At 44.2% G+C, this 22,173-nt stretch overlaps 2 protein-coding genes across 5 annotated transcripts in view; both read left to right on the top strand.

Moving 5' to 3' along the window:
- The window catches only part of TMEM267 (transmembrane protein 267), a 125,417-nt gene that overhangs the window by 19,846 nt on the left and 83,398 nt on the right, over positions 1 to 22,173 (top strand). The window lies entirely within an intron of this gene.
- Positions 8,719 to 18,792, top strand: CCL28 (C-C motif chemokine ligand 28). The gene is made up of 3 exons (XM_053408934.1): positions 8,719 to 8,874; positions 15,940 to 16,066; positions 18,177 to 18,792. Exons 1-3 carry the CDS (start codon positions 8,814 to 8,816, stop codon positions 18,346 to 18,348), a joined length of 360 nt encoding a protein of 119 aa, XP_053264909.1. The 5' UTR covers positions 8,719 to 8,813; the 3' UTR covers positions 18,349 to 18,792.

Here is a 22,173-nt window from a genome sequence, read left to right as displayed (position 1 = left end):
ATCATGCAGTCCCGCCCACATTCTAACACACAGGTGTGCCTCCATCACATCTGGTTAGTCCTTTTGGCAACTCGCTATTCCCCATCTTCTCATCTGCACACAGGAATAATAATAATAGCAATAATAATAGATGGGTGTATCAAAGAAAGTTATTGTAAAAATGACTGAGATAATATATGGCAAGCAATTTCAACCCTTGAAACCTTGCGTGCATGCATGTGTGGGTGTTTGTGTGTATGGATTACATTAGATCCTTAAGATGATATATGTGTATGTGCATGTGTGTGTTTGTGTATATATACACACACCCTAAAATATCCTTATATACCTGCAGATTCCATCTCATCAGATCTGTTTTGTGCAATGTAAAAATTGGGTCTTAAGTGTGGAGGTACCTCCTCTTTTTTACAATTTTATTTATAATTTTCATTTATGTACATTACAACAATCATTCAACCATAATTTTAACATTTCCAACTTTGACTCCCTTCCCCCTCTTTTTGTGGTTCTTTACATTTATTTTCATCCTTTCATGCATACTCCAAATTAACTTACTCTTATATTCAGCTGTTCTCATATATATCTCTCATATATTTTTGAAACTGCAGGTTTTTACAACAATCCTGCCAATGTCTTGATCCGTTTACAGTTTATTTGTAAATACTCAATAAACCATTTCCATTCCTTTCTTAAAAGTTTGATATCTTGATTTCTTATTCTTCCGGTAAGTTTCGCCATTTCTGCATACTCCATTAGTTTCTGTAACCATTCTTCTCTCGTCAGGACCAATTCATCCTTCCACTTTGGGGCAAATAACATTCTTGCAGCTGTGGTCGCATACATAAATAAATTTCTATACTGTTTAGGTAGTTCTGATCCCATAATTCCCAAGTGAAATGCTTCTTCTTTATATATCTTTTTCATTATATATCTTATTCATTATATATCTTTTCCAGTAGGCTTTAACCTTATTGCAAGACCAACACATATGGAAAAAGGTACCTTAGATTTCCAACACTTATTCAATTTTGATTTATACATTATCTACTAGGTGTTAGGTACCATCTATATAACATTTTCATACAATTTTCTCTTAAACCATAACACGCTGTAAATTTTATATCTGTATTCCATAACCGTTCCCATGCTTCCATTTCTATGTTATGACTAATATCTGTTCCCCAATGTGGTACCTGCACTTTGGAACTGCTTCCTGTTAAGTATCATCCAAGCACTGTCTACTCCCTTTTCCGTGCCTCTTGAAAATAATAATAATAATAATAATAATAATAATAATAATAATAATAATAATTTATTATTTATACCCCGCCCATCTGGCTGAGTTTCTTCCCTTTTTAACAAGTCGCCTAAGTGGAGGGTTGCTTTTTAAATAATAATAATCTCAATCAGTATTTGTACTGGGTGTAAATCGCTTTAATTATTTTTCTCTATGTAATTGCTTTACACATGCTTTATTGTTCTTGCTCATTTGACCCTATTCTTTATTGTGAAATCACTTCAAGATGTTCCATAAGGAGGAATTAAGCAAATATCCTTGAGGTGCTGTAAAACGCCTTGGTGTTTCAGCTGGGTTTGACGCGGGCAGGTGTTAACTCCTGAGATGGGTGAGTCAGATTTCCCTCCAGCTTTGTTACAATGCTGAAGCATAAAATGGTTCCTGAGTGCTTTCTTTCTTATATATTTTATCTCGCTTTTAGGCAGTTATTGAGTTGTGTCCGATGTTGGTTCTGCTCAGAGAAGACCCACTGAAATTAATGGACATTATTTCTTACATTCATATACCATCTTTCTCCATGGCTACTGTAGGTCCATTAATTCCAATTGGTTTACTCTGAGTAGAAGTTTGTTGATTGTAACTCAGTGCCTCCCAAAATGGCTCACATCAATGAGAGAGAGAGAGAGAGAGAGAGAGAGATGGGCCTTGCCATCAGCCTTACAAAGACAACATACACAAGGGAAGAGAAAGGGAGAAGACAGAGGCCAGAATGAAGCGGCAAACTTTACACTTGTTTACATTTCGTTGCATTTTCCATTTTACTTCCCATTCCCCCAATTTGGAGAGGTCTTTTTGGAGCTCTTTACAATCCTTTTTAACAACCCTGAACAATTTAGTATCATCAGGAGCAGCATACATTCATATCCTACATTTGTCCTTTTATATTGGTCGTCTTTTTTCTCTCAGTACACCTATTGGCGATTTTATCTTAACTAGGCAATTGAATTAAAATAATAATAAAAGGGCACGTGTGTTTCCTCCAAGAGAGGCCCAGAGGGTGACAACATGAGAACAGGCCTTTTCTGCGGTGGCTCCTCGTTTGTAGAATGCTCTCCACTCCGAGGATTGCCTGGTACCTTCATTCCAGATCTTTAGGCATCAGACAAAAACCTTTCTCAATAAAAGAGTTTGGATTTGATATCCCGCTTTATCACTACCCGAAGGAGTCTCAAAGTGGCTAACATTCTCCTTTCCCTTCCTCCCCCACAACAAACACTCTGTGAGGTGAGTGGGGCTGAGAGACTTCAAAGAAATGTGACTAGCCCAAGGTCACCCAGCAGCTGCATGTGGAGGAGCGGGGAATCAAACCCAGTTCCCCAGATTACGAATCTACCTCTCTTAACCACTACACCACACTGGCTCTAACCAGGCTTTAGGCAGATTAAGCATTTTATGGCCCTTTAAATGTGTTTGTGGAAGAGGGTGAATTACTGGTTGGTTTCGCTTTTCATTTTATTGTGTATTCTGTGTTCTCATTTTGTATGTTTGTGTTTTGAACCACCCTGTGATCTTTGGATGAAGAGTGGTATGCAATTTTTTTTTTAATCACCTAACTTCTCACCCCTAACTCTAGAATGTTAAAAAATGCAGGTCCCTGAGGGGACTGCACTTTTTGCATTTCTCCATTCAGAGATCTGTCCATTCATTCTACTCTCTGCTTCCTGCTCCTTAACCAATTCCTGAGCCACAAGAAGACCTGTCCGCTTATTCCATGATTCCTAAGCTTACTTGGGGGGTCTTTGGTGAGGGATGTTGTTGAAAGCAGCAAAATATAAAGACGGGCTAAGGTGATCATCCATTGCTGGTGCTTCTGTTTGAACGACAGTTGTTCGCTCGTGTTTCTTTGGCCTACAGTTGGCGACAGAGTGTCCTTTCTCTTTGGTTCTGCTGCACCAGGGCAACCTGCAGAGAGAATAAGAAGTTCTTTCTAGCAGGCAAGGACATAGGAAACTCCCTGCACCGGCTCATTGGCAGCTGGTGGGGAGAAATTTGATTCGATTCACATTTAAAGGTGAACTTACATAATTCATACTTTCCAAAACAATATGAGAATACGAGATGCAGGCAGCTTTTGAAACGGGCAGTTCTCTGAATTTTGCAATGCAGTTCTCCAGCCAGGATAAAATGTGCACATAAATATTTTCATGAGCGTTTTTAAAAGTACAACAATACAGTAATAGCAAACTGATGTGGAAAATGTCGGGAATGGAGCTTAAGATTATTATTTTTTTATTTATGTAATAAAATTGATGTACCAGCTGATTGTGAGAAAACCATTATTGATAAAAAGTACCAGAAATGGCTAGGGACGTGGGTGGCATAGTGGGTTAAACCACAGAGCCTAGGACTTGCTGATCAGAAGGTCGGCAGTTCGAATCCCCTAGACAGGGTGAGCTCCCGTTGCTCGGTCCCTGCTCCTGCCAACCTAGCAGTTCGAAAGCATGTCAAAGTGCAAGTAGATAAATAGGTACCGCTCCGGTGGGAAGGTAAACGGCGTTTCCATGCACTGCTCTGGTTCGCCAGAAGCGGCTTAGTCATGCTGGCCACATGACCTGGAAGCTGTACGCCAGCTCCCTTGGCCAATAAAGCAAGATGAGTGCTGCAACCCCAGAGTCGGCCACAACTGGACCTAATGGTCAGGGGTCCCTTTACCTTTACCTTTACCGGTAATGGACAGGTATTTAAAAATATTCCAAAAGTGATTAAAATCAACACTGGCTAAAACGAAACATGTGTAGCTTCTTCATGTCTGGGTAGGCTTGCCTAAGCAAAAATGTGTAATAGTGCCACTGTAATAGTGCCACTGTATTCTGCTCTGGTCAGACCTCACCTGGAGTACTGTGTCCAGTTCTGGGCACCACAGTTCAAGAAGGACATTGACAAACTGGAACGTGTCCAGAGGAGGGCAACCAAAATGGTCAAAGGCCTGGAAACGATGCCTTATGAGGAACGGCTAAGGGAGCTGGGCATGTTTAGCCTGGAGAAGAGGAGGTTAAGGGGTGATATGATAGCCATGTTCAAATATATAAAAGGATGTCACATAGAGGAGGGAGAAAGGTTGTTTTCTGCTGCTCCAGAGAAGCGGACACGGAGCAATGGATCCAAACTACAAGAAAGAAGATTCCACCTAAACATTAGGAAGAACTTCCTGACAGTAAGAGCTGTTCGACAGTGGAATTTGCTGCCAAGGAGTGTGGTGGAGTCTCCTTCTTTGGAGGTCTTTAAGCAGAGGCTTGACAACCATATGTCAGGAGTGCTCTGATGGTGTTTCCTGCTTGGCAGGGGGTTGGACTCGATGGCCCTTGTGGTCTCTTCCAACTCTATGATTCTATGATTCTATGATTCTATGATTCTATGTGTGTGTTACCTCTTGTCTGTCCCTTCTTCTCTGTGGCTACTTAATGCATTTTGTGGAGCTCGTTTTATCGTAGGACTATTTTGTTATTTTATCCAGCTTTGCATTTCTTCCTGAGGAGGAAAATGGCATATCAGTTTTTAAATAAATGAATTAATAATTCTTTCCCCCTCTTGCCTCCACCATTTCAGATTCTTCTCTCTTCTCTTCGAGGCCCAGCAGCTTTGTTTCCTCCCTAAAGAGCTAAACCTTAACCCATATTGCTTTAGGTCGAGGCCCCTGGCTTGCCATCTCGAAGGAATTCACTTATCTCAAATCTTTTGTCAAACCTTTAATCATCTGAAAACCGTCTGCATTCCAGCAAGAACTGGAAAAAGATCTTCCACAGCCAACCATTCTAGACAGTCGTTAGAAGCGGGTACCCACAATGCAACAGTGCAACACGTTAAGGTTGTGCACTTGGGAGCAAACAAGCATTTTGGCATTGACTTGGGCCTCCAGAGCAGAAAAACAGAAGACAAAGAAAGCTATTCCAAGATGTTAGTTGACCCCCAAGATGATTGTGACTACTTCTAGATAGGAATGGGGCAGGGATGATCATGAGATGGGCCAGGGATGGTGCAATACATTTTTGCATCTGAGGCGAACCACAAAATAGTATCCCCCCCCTCACCACCAGGGAAGAAGGTGTAAACAGAGATCTACATCACAAACAAGGGTGGACTAAAGAGCTACATTGGGATCTGCTGCCCCTGTGAATCCTGCCTCCTGAGGCAGTTGCCACTCATTGCCTCATGGGTGGGCTGGCCACAGGATGGGTCATAGAAGTACCACTAGTTGGGATGTGTGATTGTGCCATTAGATGTGACTCGTGGAATTCACTGCTCAAGTCTTTTTGATGGACACTGGCTTTAATGGCTTTAAATGAAGCGTAAGTAGATCCACGGAGCACAGGTCTACCAATGGTTGTTGATCACTACAGCTAAACTCTGATGGGTGCACCTGACAATGCTCCTTGAGCATTCATCTTGATTTGTTTATGGGGTTGTTTATATAACTTCCCATTTGTTCACCTCACACTTTCCCAACTGCCAAAAAAAGCCTTTTAAAAGAGTGGGTATGTTGCACAATGGCGGCACGGCACTTTAATCCACTCTGATTGTGTAAACCTACATTTCCAGTACGCATTTGAATTCCTCCCACAAAATGGTGAAAGTCTAGAGGCAACCTGAGTTCAGAGGCAGTACGCCACTGAATGTTAACAAGGAAGAAGCTAATCATTACCTGCTTGTGGACGTGCAGAGGGATGCTGTCATGTACTGAGCTGAATCCTAGAACAATAGGATCCAGAATGCAGCAGTCTGATTGGTCCACAGGAGCCACCCAATCCAGCTCCAGGTGGAAGTGAATCAGCAACCTGATTGGCCTGCAGAAGCAGCCAATCAGGCTTCTGGGGGAAGTGAATCTGCAACCTGATTGGCCTACAGGAGCAGCCCGGAATTAGCTAATCACACGGGGCCCATTGTGTAAATAATGTACCATATTTTTTGCACCATAACACTCACTTTTTTCCTCCTAAAAAGTAAGGGGAAATGTCTGTGTGTGTTATGGAGGGAATGCCTACGGGTGGCATGCCTACGGATTTTCCTGCTCTAAAAACTAGGTGCGTGTTATGGTCGAGTGCGTGTTATAGAGCGAAAAATACGGTATATATAGCTAGACGTTTCGGGGAAAGTTTCATTCATTGCTACTACGAGGTGAATAAAGAGCATGAAATTCACACTCAACTCCGAGTATATTTCAGATGTCATTGGCTGTGGGGCAAAATAGGCTGGATGCCACTCTAGACTGACCTCAGTTCTGGTCCATGGAACTCTTCTTACATTCACAAGGAAATGAGAACAAAGGGTCATTGTCACATAATCTCCCTGCAAACAAATCGGAACAAATGCTCAACAGAGACTGGACAGAGTCTAACCTCGACATAAACTTTGTGCAAGGCAATAAAGGTGAATACTGAAGAAGCCTTCGGTGTGTATACTCTTGTGTGCTAAAATAAATTGCTCGTCCAATTCCAAATGTTGTGTCAAAATCAGCTGAATTCTGCAACATCCAAATCTTACATGTTCACAAATGTGCATGATTCCTATTATACTGAGGCATTTATTCAGCATTTTTATTTTTTGCTAGTTTGCACAGTCTCTTCTGGCTTTGTTGCAAACAACAAGGACAATCTTTGTTTCAACCATTGGATATTTTATTCAGCCCCCTCTTTAGCGTCTGAGATTTCAGCAGGCCTTCTTCACACACATTCATAAGCTTCACTTCATAGCCATGAAGCTATGAAGCTAGAAATTTGAGGTGGCTTGTTTTTTATTTAAATGAAAGCTAGGATTCTCTGGAAGTAACCCATTTCTACATTCTTGCAATCACAACGTATTATCAGCTCTGTCTGTAGTACTTGCTTGCATAAGAAGCCACAGTGGTAGTCTATCGTGTGAAAAGGCGAAACTAGTAAATCTGAATTTGGTACAAAATCCTACACCTAATGTAGTTTGCAAACTCCGCTCAAGAAGGACTCCAGACTTTAGCAGATCTGGTGCTAGGAAACAAATGTCCTTTGTAATAGTTTGCTGGCTAGCACACATAAGTGTCTACCAATATGTTAAAAAGCTTCATTGAAGCTTAAGTTAAAAGAGGGAGTGTTCTTTGATCCTTCCTCCTCTTTAGAAACATGCACTGACTGCAATGTCCTTCAGTTTGCTTTTAGAGTTTTGGAGATATGTGGACAAGAGTAGACAAGGCATGAGATGTATTATATATAAAAAACAAGGCTTGTGACTGTGGTTGTCTTTATAACTTGTTAAGCTCTTTTGTGGGTGCTCATGGATGGAACGACAGGGTAAAAACACAAGAGCTCTCCTGGATCTGGCCAAAGGTCCATCTAGTCCAAGGGTATAACTATATTAAATACAAGGGATAAACCAGACTTGAATTGGGTTGTGTTTTAGCAAGATTGTAGCAGATGCAGAAAACCTTTGATCCTCCAGAGGTTGGTGAACTACAACTCCCAGTAGCCCTTGCCATTGGATGCCAAGCTGAAGAGCCAAAAAGCAAAGAAGATCCAGAATTGAGAAGATCCATTTGGGGGCACCAAACTTTGGCCTCATACAGGGCACCATATTATGCCAAAGACCGCCCCTGGCTGAGGCAGAGGAACTTCAGCTGGGCTCCCCTGCCATTTCCCTAACATCAGAATGTAGCAGTCAGCCACAAAGACCTGAAAATAGGTTACTAGTGCTTAACTGAGTTTAAGAGACCCTCCCCAAGCCAGAATCCCTTATGCTCGACTTTCACAGTGACTATGTTTGTTATCCACAACTTTGGGCTGCAGGTTGCTTATTGCCATCAAGTGATCAAAGCCATCTATCTGGCAGTTCCCTCACTGCGAGAAGCCAAGTTACAGGGAACCAGGCAGAGGGCCTTCTCGGTAGTGGCACCTGCCCTATGGAATGCCCTTCCAGGCATGGTTATTTTTTTATGGATTGTGCTCACTCACGATAGCAGTTATTCGAAATGTGTCTTTCAATACTCTTCGAACCTGCAAAAGTTTCATGGCAGATATACTGCTTCACATCCGATCTGCATACGTCTCTTAATCTCCTGCAGAAAACCTGTAACTTTTTAGACCACAAATGTTACAGTTTATATTATTATTATTATTATTCCTGCTTCTGTTGCTCTAGAGTGCAAGAGTGCCTCTCCAGACAGTAAACATAAGAATATTGGGGAACAACTAATAAAGCAGAATGTTGTGTGGACGGCCCAGTATAAATCCATCATTAATCCATTATCATTGAGTCAATGTTGCAGAATACACAGGGTAAGAAAGAGGCCACTCAGGAGAGGCTCCGAGTATAAAGCAAAGGTCTGTACTCCTGTTCTAAAGTAAGAGAGAGATTCTTATCCTACAGGAGAGGTGAGAACTGAGAGTCCACAAATCCTTAATGGGTCTTGTGTTTGCACTTTGCTAGGGGTGGGGCTCTGAACTTCTTTTGTCCGTCTACAGCCAAGAGGTGGCAATAGCCTTGGCAGCCAGATCCCTATCACTTTCAGTCTGTGCTCAAGCCTCCAGCACAGAGGAAGCATGAATCTGGAAGCATGAACCTGCCCATCGTCCTTGCCACATTTGGAATTGTGATAGTTCACCCTATATCAGAGGGTAAGTCATGTCTAACCTTAATGCGTACTTCTTGCACGTGAGGAAAGGAGCTAATTCAGACCAGTCTTCTCTGCTCTAGTTGCACAGTGTGAAAACCAAGGAATCTTGGTTTTGCTTTGCTGTCATTTGGTGGAGAGATCCTTTTGCACAAACAAGCTACGAGACAGCCACACTGAGAAAACCTCAGCATTTTAGAGGTGGAGGGCAAAGTCAGTGGCGTAGCGTGGGGGGTGCAGGGGGGGCCGGCCGCACTGGGCACAACATCTGGGGGTTAGGGTTAGGGGGCGCAAATCCACGGGTTAGGGGGCACAAATTACTTGTCTTGCCCCGGGTGCTGACAACCCACGCTACGCCACTGGGCAAAGTGGAAAATGGACAGTTTCAACAAGGAAATATGATCTGGGCAAAGGTCATTTCTGTAAGTGATCTGTTTCATTTTTTAAAAAATCCGGTAAATATGCCTTCTCCGATTAGCCTTTGGCATGCAAACCTTGGGTGAGCTGGCCTTGTGAAGGAGAGCTTGGGGTCACAGTGCGCAACTTTAGGAAAAAAGAAAGCAACCGTCAACAGCTGCAAAATGGGGGAGGACATCTGCTTTGAATGCAGAAGGTTCAATCCCAGGCACAACCCAGATAGGGCAGGGAGAGAGGAAGAGAGCTCTACCTGAAGCCCTGGAGAGCAGCTGCCTATCAGTTCAGTGTAGAGAATACTGAGCTCGAGGGACCATTGGTCTGACTCAATATAAGGCTGTTTCCTATGTTTCCGAGTTGTCTCAGAGGAGGTGCAGAAGGCAAGGATGGAGGAGTTTCCATTTAAAGGAAAACCTTCCTAATTCGCACTTTCAGAAACACTACACTAAACCGAGGCACAGCTATCCTGCAAAATCCATGCTTCTCTGAATTTCACAATGCAGTTCTCCCGTCAAGAAAACTGTACAAGAATGCATCTACTTGGGGAAAGTTGTGCATAAAAATGCATATATCAGCAAAAAAATAACATACAAAATTTGCAGGGAGGGGATCGCTTTGCAAAAAATGGGTATATAAGGCAAGGCTGCATTAAAGCGTGCATATGATGAGAAGTTTGCACTAAAATGCTAATGGATTTTCATGATTTACCAAAAAAAAAAAAAAAAAACACCACCTCAAAGTGATGGTGGAAGACTGAATGTGACCTGGGGAAAATGATAAACAGAGAGAAAATGAGTTTGACAGGTTTGTCCATCTCCAGCAAAGGGGTGGGTGGGTTGACCTTTCTCCTCTGAAGCAGCTTTCCCAGCTCAGCCCACCTAACCAGGATCTTCAGGCTCTTCCTTCCACCTGTTCTTCATTTCCATCATCATCATCACCACCAAGTTATTTTAAACCTTGGATCTTGTAAGCAGAGTATGTTTGCAGGGGTGGGATGGAAGCAGCATTGCCTGAATTATGTATTTTGTTTTTTCATACTTTAACCACAGGTCTAAGTCTGGCAGTGCTGCTGTGTCAAACAAAACTAGTTTTACTTCTCATCGTCAAAAGTAGGCACGGCTCAGGGTACATTCCAAATGCTTGGATTACAGTGTTTCCTTCTGCAAACGCCAGTCCATTGGTGCTCCTTATGTACCCCTTTAGTAGCCAGGCCATATTGAAGCTTTCAATATGTGCGGACATACGGGTCAAGACAGCTTACAGGAACAGCTTTTAGGTCTTTCCTCATTCATAAACATTAGACACCCCCCCAACAGCCTTTTATTGCCTTTATTCATTATGTCTTGTGCTCAAGGTACTATGTGGGTGGTCATTTGGGACCCCACTTTCAATGCTATTTGTTCCTGTGTAAGTTTTGGGGTTGCGGGTGGCGCTGTGGTGTAAACCACTAAACCTTGGGCTTGCCAGTTGGAAGGTTGGCGGTTCAAATCCCTGCGACGGGTTGAGCTCCCGTTGCTCGGTCCCAGCTCCTGCCAACCTAGCAGTTCGAAAGCACGTCAAAGTGCAAGTAGATAAATAGGTACCACTCTGGAGGGAAGGTAAACGGCGTTTCCGTGCGCTGCTCTGGTTTCACCAGAAGTGGCTTAGTCATGCTGGCCACATGATGCGGAAAAACTAACTGCGGACTAACATCGGCTCCCTCGGCCAGTAAAGTGAGATGAGCGCTGCAACCCCAGAGTCATTCGCTACCGGACTTAACTGCCAGGGGTCCTTTACCTTTACCTTTTTTAAAAGTTTTGGGGTGGTCATAGTGTTCTATATCCAATCAGCACATAGCTTCCTGCTGAAACCCCCTAACTTTTCATATTGCACATATTTTGGGGCTTTTTTTGTCTTGCTTTTGTTGCACTGTAGCCCCTCTGGTGCGGGTGGCGCTGTGGCTTAAACCACAGAGCCCAGGACTTGCTGATCAGAAGTTCGATCTGCTGATCAGCAGTTCGAATACCCGCGATGGGGTGAGCTCCCGTTGTTCGGTCCCAGCTCCTGCAAACCTAGCAATTCGAAAGCACAAAGTGCAAGTAGATAAATAGGTACTGCTCCAGCAGGAAGCTAAACAGCGTTTCCGTGTGCTGCACTGGTTCGCCAGAAGCGGCTTAGTCATGCTGGCCACATTACCCGGAAGCTGTACACTGGCTCCCTCGGCCAATAAAGCGAGATGAGTGCCACAACCCCAGAGTCGGCCACGACTGGACCTAATGGTCAGGGGACCCTTAGCCCCTCCGGAAGGGGTAGCACTGGGGATGCATAGCAGAACACGGCTACTAGCCATGATGGCTATCCACGGTCAAAGGCACAATGGGGCTTCCTCTCCTCTTGCATTTTCCCCCAACTCTCTGGAGCAGATTTTGAGGGCCCCTTCAATAAGGTGGCTGAGGATGTCAGCCCTTGAAATGCACCAGCAGAGCTGCACCCATTTCTGGATGTCAATATGAACAGGATTGCTGATCAATAATACACAGAGTTTAAAGAACACAGAGGGTAAAGTCTTTGGGCACTGCAGAGTATTACCTTCAAGCGAGCTGCTATAATAGTAGGATAAGCATATAGAGCACTTAGTATGCAAATCTTGTGGTTTCTCTTCCAGGAAATCTTCTTTTGTTTTTTCCCCACAAGGAAGCTCAGTGAAGTATGCAAGACCTCCTGGGTGCATAAACATACTTCCCTGAGGTTTGCAGTCCTGAATGCTCCAACTTGGGAGCAAGCCTCCTTGAACACAGTGTGGCTTATTTTCTGAATAAACATGCATAGGTTCTGCTTGAAACTTGTCATTAATAGGAAGAGTTCTAACAAAGCTTAACAAGGAAATTCAGATCTAATCCGCTGAATGGATTGTCAAGGTGGATTCACATTTCATCCCGATTCAGAATAAAGGAACACAGAAAACTATTATGAACAACCCAATTCTATGTACAGTGGTACCTCGGGTTAAGTACTTAATTCGTTCAAGAGGTCCATTCTTAACCTGAAACTGTTCTTAACCTGAAGCACCACTTTAGCTAATGGAGCCTCCTGCTGCCGCCGCGCCGCCAGAGCCTGATTTCTGTTCTTATCCTGAAGCAAAGTTCTTAACCTGAAGCACTATTTCTGGGGTAGCGGAGTCTGTAACCTGAAGCGTATGTAACCTGAGGTACCACTGTATGTTTTAAACTGAATGCAAGTTTCAATGCAACATATACCCAAGTATGTGTGCTGGTTCAGCCCCTCAGCCATGATGCTCAAATCCACACTCAACCTTTTTGCTCACTGGGTGACCTTGGGCCAGGCATTATCTCTCAGCCTAACCTACCTCACAGGGTTGTTGTGAGCATAAAATGGGCAGGGGAGAACAACGCACATCACCTTGAGATCCTTGGAGGGAAAAGGAGGTATATATAAATGTAATATATAAATAACTAAATCCGAGAAAGGCCAGAGCTGCCCCTGCAGTTGGCCTTTAGTCGACTTCCAAAGGGAGCTCTTTCAACAGCCCGCCACGTTGATTAGCTGTAAGGCACTGCTGCAGAGTTTGTAAAGATCAACTAATCCTTTCTGGGAAGTGTTCACTTCCTTGTTTTCATAGATATGAGTGCATGAAGCATGAAACCTTTCTTTCCGAAACACAGATATGTGTGCATAGAGCAATACTCTGCAGAGATGTGTGCATGGGCCTGGTGGCTTGAACAATGCTGGGAGTGGCTATTATTTAGCATATTCAAAGTGTGTCCAACAATCCTGCAAAGTAGGTCAGTTTCATTATCCTCATACTTCATGGGGAGGATGATGAGGCAGTGACAGAGCGGTTTGCGTAACACCACCTGGTAAATTCAAGGCAGAATCAGGAATGTCTTGATTTGCGGCTCAGCCTCTTCTTAGCCGTTACATGTTGTTCTGATTTCACTCTCTCAGAAACCCAAATGTGTCCTTGGTATGGTTTTATTGGGTGCCCCATAGCAGTGGTGGGGAGAAGAAGACAATGTAGGAAGCAGCCTTCTACCAGAAGCGGCTGGGCAGGGGGTCTTGCCAGAGAAGGAGAGACACTCAACCACTTGGATGACAAAGGCATGGTGGGTGGCACATTTAGAGGGGGTTCAAAGCAAGGATGGAGGAGCAGCAGTGTTATGTACTAACCTTGGATCCTAGAACAATAGGCAAGTAGGATCCTAGAATGCAACAACTGATTGGCTTGCAGGAGAAGACCAATCAGGCTCCAGGAAGAAGTTAATCAGCCTATTAGGCTGGCAGGATCGTAGAATGCAACAACTGATTGGCCTGCAGGAAAAGACCAATCAGGTTCCAGGAGGGAAGCAGAATCAGCCAATCAGACAGGACTCATTGTATAAATAATGTATAGAAAAGCCTGAGGTTTGGGGGCAATTCAATCACTGTTTTACAAGCTGCAATAAAGAGCATGAAATCACTACAGGACTCAAGCAGAAAAAGAAGAAAGGGGTGATGCTCAAGCCTTGCCACAGCCATTTAGAGCGCAGCGTGGGAGGAAGGAAAAGGCAGCAATACTGGGGCTAGCCACCCCAGTGGCAAGTCAAGGAGGGAGAGGCTTAACTGAAAGGAGCAGCTCCTTATGCACCTGATGACAGAGAGATGGACAGGGAAGTGAGGCTGCGTCAATAACAGAAGAAGAGCCCTGAAGATGAGAAGGGTTCTAAATGCAACTGCATGAAGAATTCACCAGGAGCTTTCTGGAGCTCTGATCCATAGTTGGGACAATGAAAGTTCCCACATGGGGCTACCTGGAGATGCTGGGGTTTGAATTTGGGACCTTCTGCATGGAAAACAGGTGCTCTCCTGCTGAGCTTTGGCCCTTCCCTGAAAATATAATGTGTTGTTTCCCACAATACCTGCACTTTCAGGTAGGTAGGCCAAAAGTAGGTCAGCGATATGAAGAGGCAAGATCTGAGGGGAAAGAAACTCTCCTTATGAAGAGATTGCTTCTCAGTGCAGAGGTCAATGGTCACAGATAAAAATGACTTTTAGTTCCTGTTTCTCTTCTTTTCTTTCCTAGAGGCTATAACCGATATAGGTGCCAGAAGCTCAAAGGAGGACATGTTTTACCCTTACCATTTAAGCCTACCCCTCGACCCTTCTTTCTAAATGTCTCCTGCCTTAAACCAGTCCCTCACCTTGAAACAGTGGCCCAGCTTGAGGGCTTTGGTAGTAAAGGACAAGTGAGGCTGACAAGTGAGTCAGTCCCCTGTTCCACAAAAAAACCCGCTTGTATTTTTATTTTTTGCTAAAAAGGAAATGGCACTCACTTCTGAACACTGGAAATAGAAGGTATGGAGTGCGGCTTCTACCTCCTATGCAAAGCCAGCGCAACAGCACAAGCAAGCCTAGTGGTCATCAAAGTGAGAAGTGCACACTGGGAACCCCTACAAGGTAGCAGAGGGTGTTAGGGCACAACTGTTTGCGCTGGAGTGTGCTAACCCAAGAACTGAACTCTGGCACCCTCTCTGCTGTTGCGAGAGATTCTTGGCGATCTCTCAGTGCTACAACACAGCCATCTGGATGGGATCAGCAAAATGGTTTAGCCCAACATTGTTCATTTCATCGAATCACAAACTTATAGAGTGGGAAAGTACTGTGAAGGGTCATTTAATCCAGCCCCCTGCAATGCATCACACCTAGGGATTGTCCTGAATGTTATTTTATAACCCGATCAGAAAATCAGAGTAAGTGAAAACTCTTAGGCATCAGCAACCGAAGTTTGCCCTCAGTGCTGTATTCTAGCATACATAACAGCAAGGGAGAGAAAGTTGTTTAATAAGGACTTCAGACTGTAATAACTCTGGGAACTTTCTTTTAAGCAGCGATTGGGGAGAGGACAATGAGACAATGAGGGGCAATTTCTTTTTAGTGTTAGGACACTGGGTGGAGGAGCTAAGGCAAAGGTAGGCAACCTAAGGCCCGTGGGCCGGATGTGGCCCTATTGCCTTCTCAATCTGGCCCACGGACGGTCCAGGAATTGGCGTGTTTTTACATGAGTAGAATGTGTGCTTTTATTTAAAATGCTTTTCTGGGTTATTTGTGGGGCATAGGAATTCGTTCATTTCCCCCCCAAAAAATGGTCTGAGGGATGGTGGACCCACGGCTGAAAAAGGTTGCTGACCCCTGAGCTAAGGCATGCACAACATGGTGCGAAAGTGGAAATATTCTTACTATTTCTCTGTTCCTACAGAATTCTGATTAGGTACAAAAGTGTGTCAGATTCCCCCTCATCATATGGTAGGGCATAAGCAGCTTCCTTATACTGATTCAGACCTTCTAGCTCAGGGATAGCCAATGCCATGACCTCCAAATGTTGCTGAACTACAACTCCCATCATTCCTGACCTTTGGGCATGCTGGCTTGGGATGATGGGAGCTGCAGTCCATAAAATCTAGAGAGCAGTATGTTGACTACCCCTGCTCTGTGCAGTGGTGTAGTTTCCAAATCAACAGCAAATCTATGTAGTTCTAGGCATCCTGGAAGTTTAAGTACAGTGCTACGTGCCAGTTCAGAAGTAAGTCTCATTAAATTGCATGAGGTTTATTTACTCTTGTCTAAGTGGATGCACACTAGGACTGCTGCCTAAAAGCTATATTCTTTCTGTTTCTTTCAGCTGTGTTTCCTATACTTTTTGACTGCTGCACAGAAGTAGCCCATCATATTCCCAGAAGATGGCTAAGAACAGTGGCAACGTTTGACATTCAGAATGGTGGCAATTTATGCAAAATATCCGCTGTGATGTAAGCGGTGGGAAAGGAAAAAAATGTTTGTGTGTGTGTTGTCTGTGTGCAAATTTGGAATGGTGAGAATGATCTGTAAATGATAAAGACAGTTTTATTTTAATTGGAATTCAAAGAGGAAGGTTAAGCTAGCAAGGAGCTGGAGTTCAAGGCTGAATTCCTGTTTCAAGAAACTTGGCATAAGCTCTTCTGAAGTCAGTGGGAGTCACTTTTGAGTAAACACAATCATGATTGTGCTATGAGGCTGCAATCCAGCAATGTGATGTGTGCACGCTAGCACACACAACTGATGATATTGTATTTGCTTGATTAATCACCTGTTTTAAATCAGATTAATTGAAATCCATTTGCACATTGCAAATCCTTCCATTTAGAAGCTTTTTATTTGGATATTGTAGGCAGTATGTGGCTGTAATCATAAGCATACTTTTCTGTGAGCAAGCTCCACTGAACATTGCATGATTTACTGTATTTTTCGCTCTATAACACGCACCCGACCATAACACGCACGTAGTTTTTAGAGGAGGAAAACAAGAAAAAAAAATATTCTACACGAAACAGTGGATGTATTATTTTTGTGGTTCATGCTGTGGCCACAGACATGTGATCTGACAGTGAGTTTGGAGTAGCCCAATGCAAAAATCCCGAGGATCCATGTAGATCCATGCTTTGTAACCACGTTTTTGCACCACTGCGGCCCCAGGCAACAGTGGGTGCGTGATTTTTTTGGTGCAAGATGTAGTCATGGACATGCTATGTGATCTGATGGTGAATTTGGGGTGGCCCAGTGCAAAAATCCTGAGGATCCATGTGGATCCGTGCTTTGTAACCACATTTGAAGTGGGGAGGGAAGGAAAAGCACTCAAGGGACAAGGAGCATGCGTGGGGTGGGTGGAGAAGGATGCCGCTTTGCTCCTTTAAAGCAAGCAGGCTCTGCTTTTCTCCCTCCTCCCCACTCATCCCCGGCTTAGCGAGCTGAAAAACTTTGCTGCTATTTAGCAAGCTGAGTGGGGAGGAGAGAGGGACAGAGAGTCTGCTTGCTTTAAAGGAACCAACCGGACGAGTGTAAGTGGCTCCTCTCCTCTCCCGCTTTGCTCCTTTAAAGAAGCAGGCTTTCTGTCCCTCTCTCCTCCCCACTCAGCGGCTCTTCTCCCACTTTGCTGTTTCAAAGCGAGCCACGGAGGAGGGAAGGAAGGGGAACCATGGATTCTCTGCTCATGACTGTAGCAGATCCCCCCGCCATCTGTAGGCATTCACTCCATAACATGCACAGACATTTCCCCTTACTTTCTAGGAGGAAAAAAGTGAGTGTTATGGTGCGAAAAATACGGTAATTCTGAGTAAACATGGATAGGATTTCCTGGGTGTTAGCTGTGCTAAATTTCTTGCGGCAAAAGCCATGAAGAGTCTTGCAGCCTCTTAAAAACCAAAATAATAATAATCATGCCATAAGCTTTCATGGGACATGGAAAATTGGAGGGGGGCTGCAATATCACTTTTTTTTCTGAGTAGGAAAGGAAACTCATTTATTTCCAGGGAGTTAAAGGTAAAGGACCCCTGACCATTAGGTCCAGTCACGGATAACTCTGGGGTTGCTGCGCTCATCTCGCTTTACTGGCCGAGGGAGCCGGCGTACAGCTTCCAGGTCATGTGGCCAGCAGGACTAAGCCGCTTCTGGTGAACCAGAGCAGCACACGGAAACACTGTTTACCTTCCCGCTAGAGAGGTACTTATTTATCTACTTGCGCTGCATGCTTTCGAACTGCTAGATTGGCAGGAGCTGGGACTGAGCAACGGGAGCTCACCCCATGGCGGGGATTTGAACCACCGACCTTCTGATCAGCAAACCCTAGGGTCTGTTACTTCTCAGGAAACCATATTAAACCTAAGATTGAAGAACACCCTATCACGACACTCAGAATAATCTGTCTGAGGCCCCTGTGTCCCTCTCCAGTATGGTAGGGATGGACGTGCTGGACTCAAAAGTGCTTAAATTTGGCTGGATTAAGTCTTCTGTTCATACATACTGATTGCTTCAAAATACAAGCTTTTAAGGTTAATTTTTCTAACAACAACAACAAAACTGGTCTTTATTTTCTTATCCAAATAGCATTCACGCAAAGCACAAAAAGCTGTGTGTGAGCCCAGAGAACAGACATGTGAAGAGGTGGATGAAGCAGGTGGCCAAGGGTCGCTGGAGAACTGACCATCACCCCAGGAAGAGAAAGAAAGCCAAAAGGAGAAGGAAAAGTGGGACGAAAGAGCCCTGTCTCAGCTGCTGAAGAAACCATAGAGATGCAACCATCTTTACTGCAGACTTTGTCACCTTGCTGCCCTCCAGATGTTTTGGACTACAGTTCCCACCAGCCAAAGGCCACATGGAGAAACATCTGGAGGGCACCAGGTTGGCGAAGGCTGTTGTCCTGTGGAATAAATTCAGGAAGCATCTCATGACGATCTGTGCTGATGTTCCGAAAACACCCGACCACAATTTGGGTTTTCCAAACCTTTTGAATTTCCCCTTCCTTCTAAAGCCAGAGATGGGGAAACCTGTGGCCCCTCCAGTTGCTATTGGACTACAACTCTCATCATGCTGGCAGGGCCTGATGGGAACTGTAGTGCCAACACACATTGAAAATCACAAACAAACAGAGGTAAGCTTTGAGCTGGTACTGGATTGGAAATTGCAAAATAAAAATCATGAAAGCCCTAAAACTTGGTTGAAGATATTTCTCAAGATTCTCTAGTCTCATTATTTTGTTGTTTTACATGTTTTGGTTCTGCTTTTATTTTGCAACCTTCTATTCTTTAGTCTTCTGTGGTTAGCACCTGCTCAGTTGCCATGAAATATCCCTGCTTCCCGAAGGAATTCTGCTACTTGTTGTGGCCACCTTTACTCCACCTCATAGTTCTCTTTGGCTTAGTCTGCAGATGACACAAACCATCACTAAGCACGAACGAGCAAACATGAGGAATCGAGGGGACTGAGCCCAGTTTGGCTTAGTGTGTCATCTGAAACCGGTCTCGTGGTTTAGCTTTTTGTGAGCAAACTGCAAGCCATAAACTGCAGGACAAAGATTGGTTACATGTCTGGTAAGTCTAGAGCCAAACCACGAGCCCGTGACAAACCATGTGTGGCGATCACACAGGGTCCCCGGACGTTTGATGGTCTATTGACCCTGTGCCACCACTGTAATTGCTTTCTTCGCTGCCCCCAACCCGTTTCTCTCGGGTACACACAGAGTCCAGACAGTTGTTAACATTAACAAATAATCAAGTTTATTTTTATAAGCATGAAAAAGCTTATGGTTTCAGTTAATTTTTCTTGACAGTTTCTTAATCTTAGTTTCTTTACTGACCCAATGTTCCTAACAACTTCAAACTGATTATCCCAACTAACTATCTGACTCCACCTAACAATTCCTCTCACTCTCTCACAACACAACTCAACCAACCCACAGACTATTCCTCCCTCTTCCTTCTCCAACTCCCAACTCTCAACTAACTTCCACACAACTCCAACTCTCACTCTAACTCCTCCCCTCTGTTTCCACTGGCCAATCACTTCACACTCATTTAACCCTTTCCTTATGACCCACCTAGGAGGCAAACACCACACCATGGTTTAGCTTATCACAGCACAGCATAAAAATGACCAGCAAAGAGGGAAGTGGATGTATTTGCTCCTCCAGGAGGTTGCATGCTTGTGCTAAATCATGGATTGACTTGACTTGACATGTGAACCGGGCCATTGTGCAAAAGATTTTTTATTTCTCCCTCCTGTTCTTCATTGCTTAATTCAGTTTCTCCTAGCATTACTTCATATCTTAATCCATGTTGCGGCAAATCGTATTTGTAATCGATATCTATGTGTGTTCTTCTGAGGATCACATCCCAGTGGCGAGCGAGGCCTGAGGCAAAAGTGCGCAGGCAGTAAATGTGGATTTGATGTTTACACCCATTTGCTCATCCTTCTCTATCCTTCATCCAGGCAACCAAGAGATGCTAGCAGAGTTCAAGGACAAATTCCAGCCAGGGTAAACACATTCAGGGTGAGAAGTAGAGGCAATGAGGAAGGGAGCCTGGGGAGCATTCTGAAGGCTGCATTTGATCCTCAAACCTGAAGACCCCACTTGTTCACTTAGAAAGGGAGCACCACAGAGATTTTGTACCATGTTCTAGTAAGTTTGAGTTGGACTGTGGTGGGATGGCCATCTGTCATGAATGCTCTAGCTGAGATTCCTGCATTGCAAGGGGTAGGGCCTTGCGGTTCCTTCCAACTCTACAATTCTATGATTCCACAAGGAGAAGACATTCAAATTAATGAACAAGAAAAGAAGGGCAATGAAGATGGATTATGAGAGCAGTCCCCAGCAAAATGGATTAAGATGTGAGACAAATCTGAGGAAAATAAAAACGATAAATATAAATAAATAAAAACCTGATGTAATACAAATGTAATAAATCTAAACAACAAATCTTAATTTCACATATACAGTGGTACCTCGGGTTAAGAACTTAATTCGTTCTGGAGGTCCGTTGTTAACCTGAAACTGTTCTTAACCTGAAGCACCACTTTAGCTAATGGGGTCTCCCGCTGCGGCCGCGCGATTTCTGTTCCCATCCTGAAGCAAAGTTCTTAACCCGAGGTACTATTTCTGGGTTAGCGGAGTCTGTAACCTGAAGCATCTGTAACCTGAAGCGTCTGTAACCTGAGGTACCACTGTACAGATGTGGAGTCTGAACTGGCAAGGACTGACCAGGAATGAGGCTGTTGTGGATCTGCAGCACTTCAACAAGATATCTGCTCATCCCTGATGAGCAGCAATGTAAATATGGGTAGCCTGGCCTTACCTGAATTCTTAGAATGGAGTCTGATGGATTGGGGTGGGGTCAGGAGAGCCTTCTTACGACTTGTGTGTGTGGAGGAGGAGGGGTGGCTTTGCCTGCCATTGGCTCTGGTGCTACCTACTGTTGATCGCCCGGCCTTCCACCCTTGTTGTTGTTTAGTCGTTTAGTCGTGTCCGACTCTTCGTGACCCCATGGACCAGAGCACGCCAGGCACCTCTGTCCTCCACTACCTCCCGCAGTTTGGTCAAACTCATGCTAGTAACCTCGAAAACACTATCCAACCATCTCGTCCTCTGTCGTCCCCTTCTCCTTGTGCCCTCCATCTTTCCCAGCATCAGTGTCTTTTCCAGGGAGTCTTCTCTTCTCATGAGGTGGCCAAAGTACTGGAGCCTCAGCTTCACGATCTGTCCTTCCAGTGAGCACTCAGGGCTGATTTCCTTAAGAATGGATGCGTTTGATCTTCTTGCAGTCCATGGGACTCTCAAGAGTCTTCTCCAGCACCATAATTCAAAAGCATCAATTCTTCGGCGATCAGCATTCTATATGGTCCAGCTCTCACTTCCATACATCACTACTGGGAAAACCATGGCTTTAACTATACGGACCTTTGTTGGCAAGGTGACGTCTCTACTTCTCAAGATGCTGTCTAGGCCTGTCATTGCCCTTCTCCCAAGAAGCAGGCGTCTTTTAATTTCGTGGCTGCTGTCACCATCTGCAGTGATCATGGAGTCCAAGAAAGTAAAATCTCTCACTGCCTCCATTTCTTCCCCTTCTATTTGTCAGGAGGTGATGGGACCAGTGGCCATGATCTTCGTTTTTTTGATGTTGAGCTTCAGACCATATTTTGCGCTCTCCTCTTTCACCCTCATTAAAAGGTTCTTTAATTCCTCCTCACTTTCTGCCATCAAGGTTGTGTCATCTGCATATCTGAGGTTGTTGATATTTCTTCCGGCAATCTTAATTCCAGCTTGGGATTCATCCAGCCCAGCCTTTCGCATGATGTATTCTGCATATAAATTAAATAAGCAGGGAGACAAAATACAGCCTTGTCGTACTCCTTTCCCAATTTTGAACCAATCAGTTGTTCCATATCCAGTTCTAACTGTAGCTTCTTGTCCCACACAGAGATTTCTCAGGAGACAGATGAGGTGATCAGGCACTCCCATTTCTTTAAGAACTTGCCATAGTTTGCTGTGGTTGACACAGTCAAAGGCTTTTGCATAGTCAATGAAGCAGAAGTAGATGTCTTTCTGGAA

The sequence above is a fragment of the Podarcis raffonei genome, chromosome 11 (genome assembly GCF_027172205.1).
Source record: "Podarcis raffonei isolate rPodRaf1 chromosome 11, rPodRaf1.pri, whole genome shotgun sequence".
NCBI classification, from domain to species: Eukaryota; Metazoa; Chordata; class Lepidosauria; order Squamata; family Lacertidae; genus Podarcis; species Podarcis raffonei.
The sequence above is the reverse complement of the archived record's forward strand: the minus strand, read 5'-3'. Positions and strand labels throughout refer to the sequence as shown.

Bases quoted from the DNA above. Each gene is read 5' to 3' on its own strand.
- CCL28 (XM_053408934.1), top strand. From the start codon at position 8,814: ATGAACCTGCCCATCGTCCTTGCCACATTTGGAATTGTGATAGTTCAC. The intron at 8,875-15,939 runs GTAAGTCATGTC...TGTTTCTTTCAG, and splicing joins AGTTCACCCTATATCAGAGG to CTGTGTTTCCTATACTTTTT. The intron at 16,067-18,176 runs GTAAGCGGTGGG...TTATCCAAATAG, and splicing joins TGCAAAATATCCGCTGTGAT to CATTCACGCAAAGCACAAAA.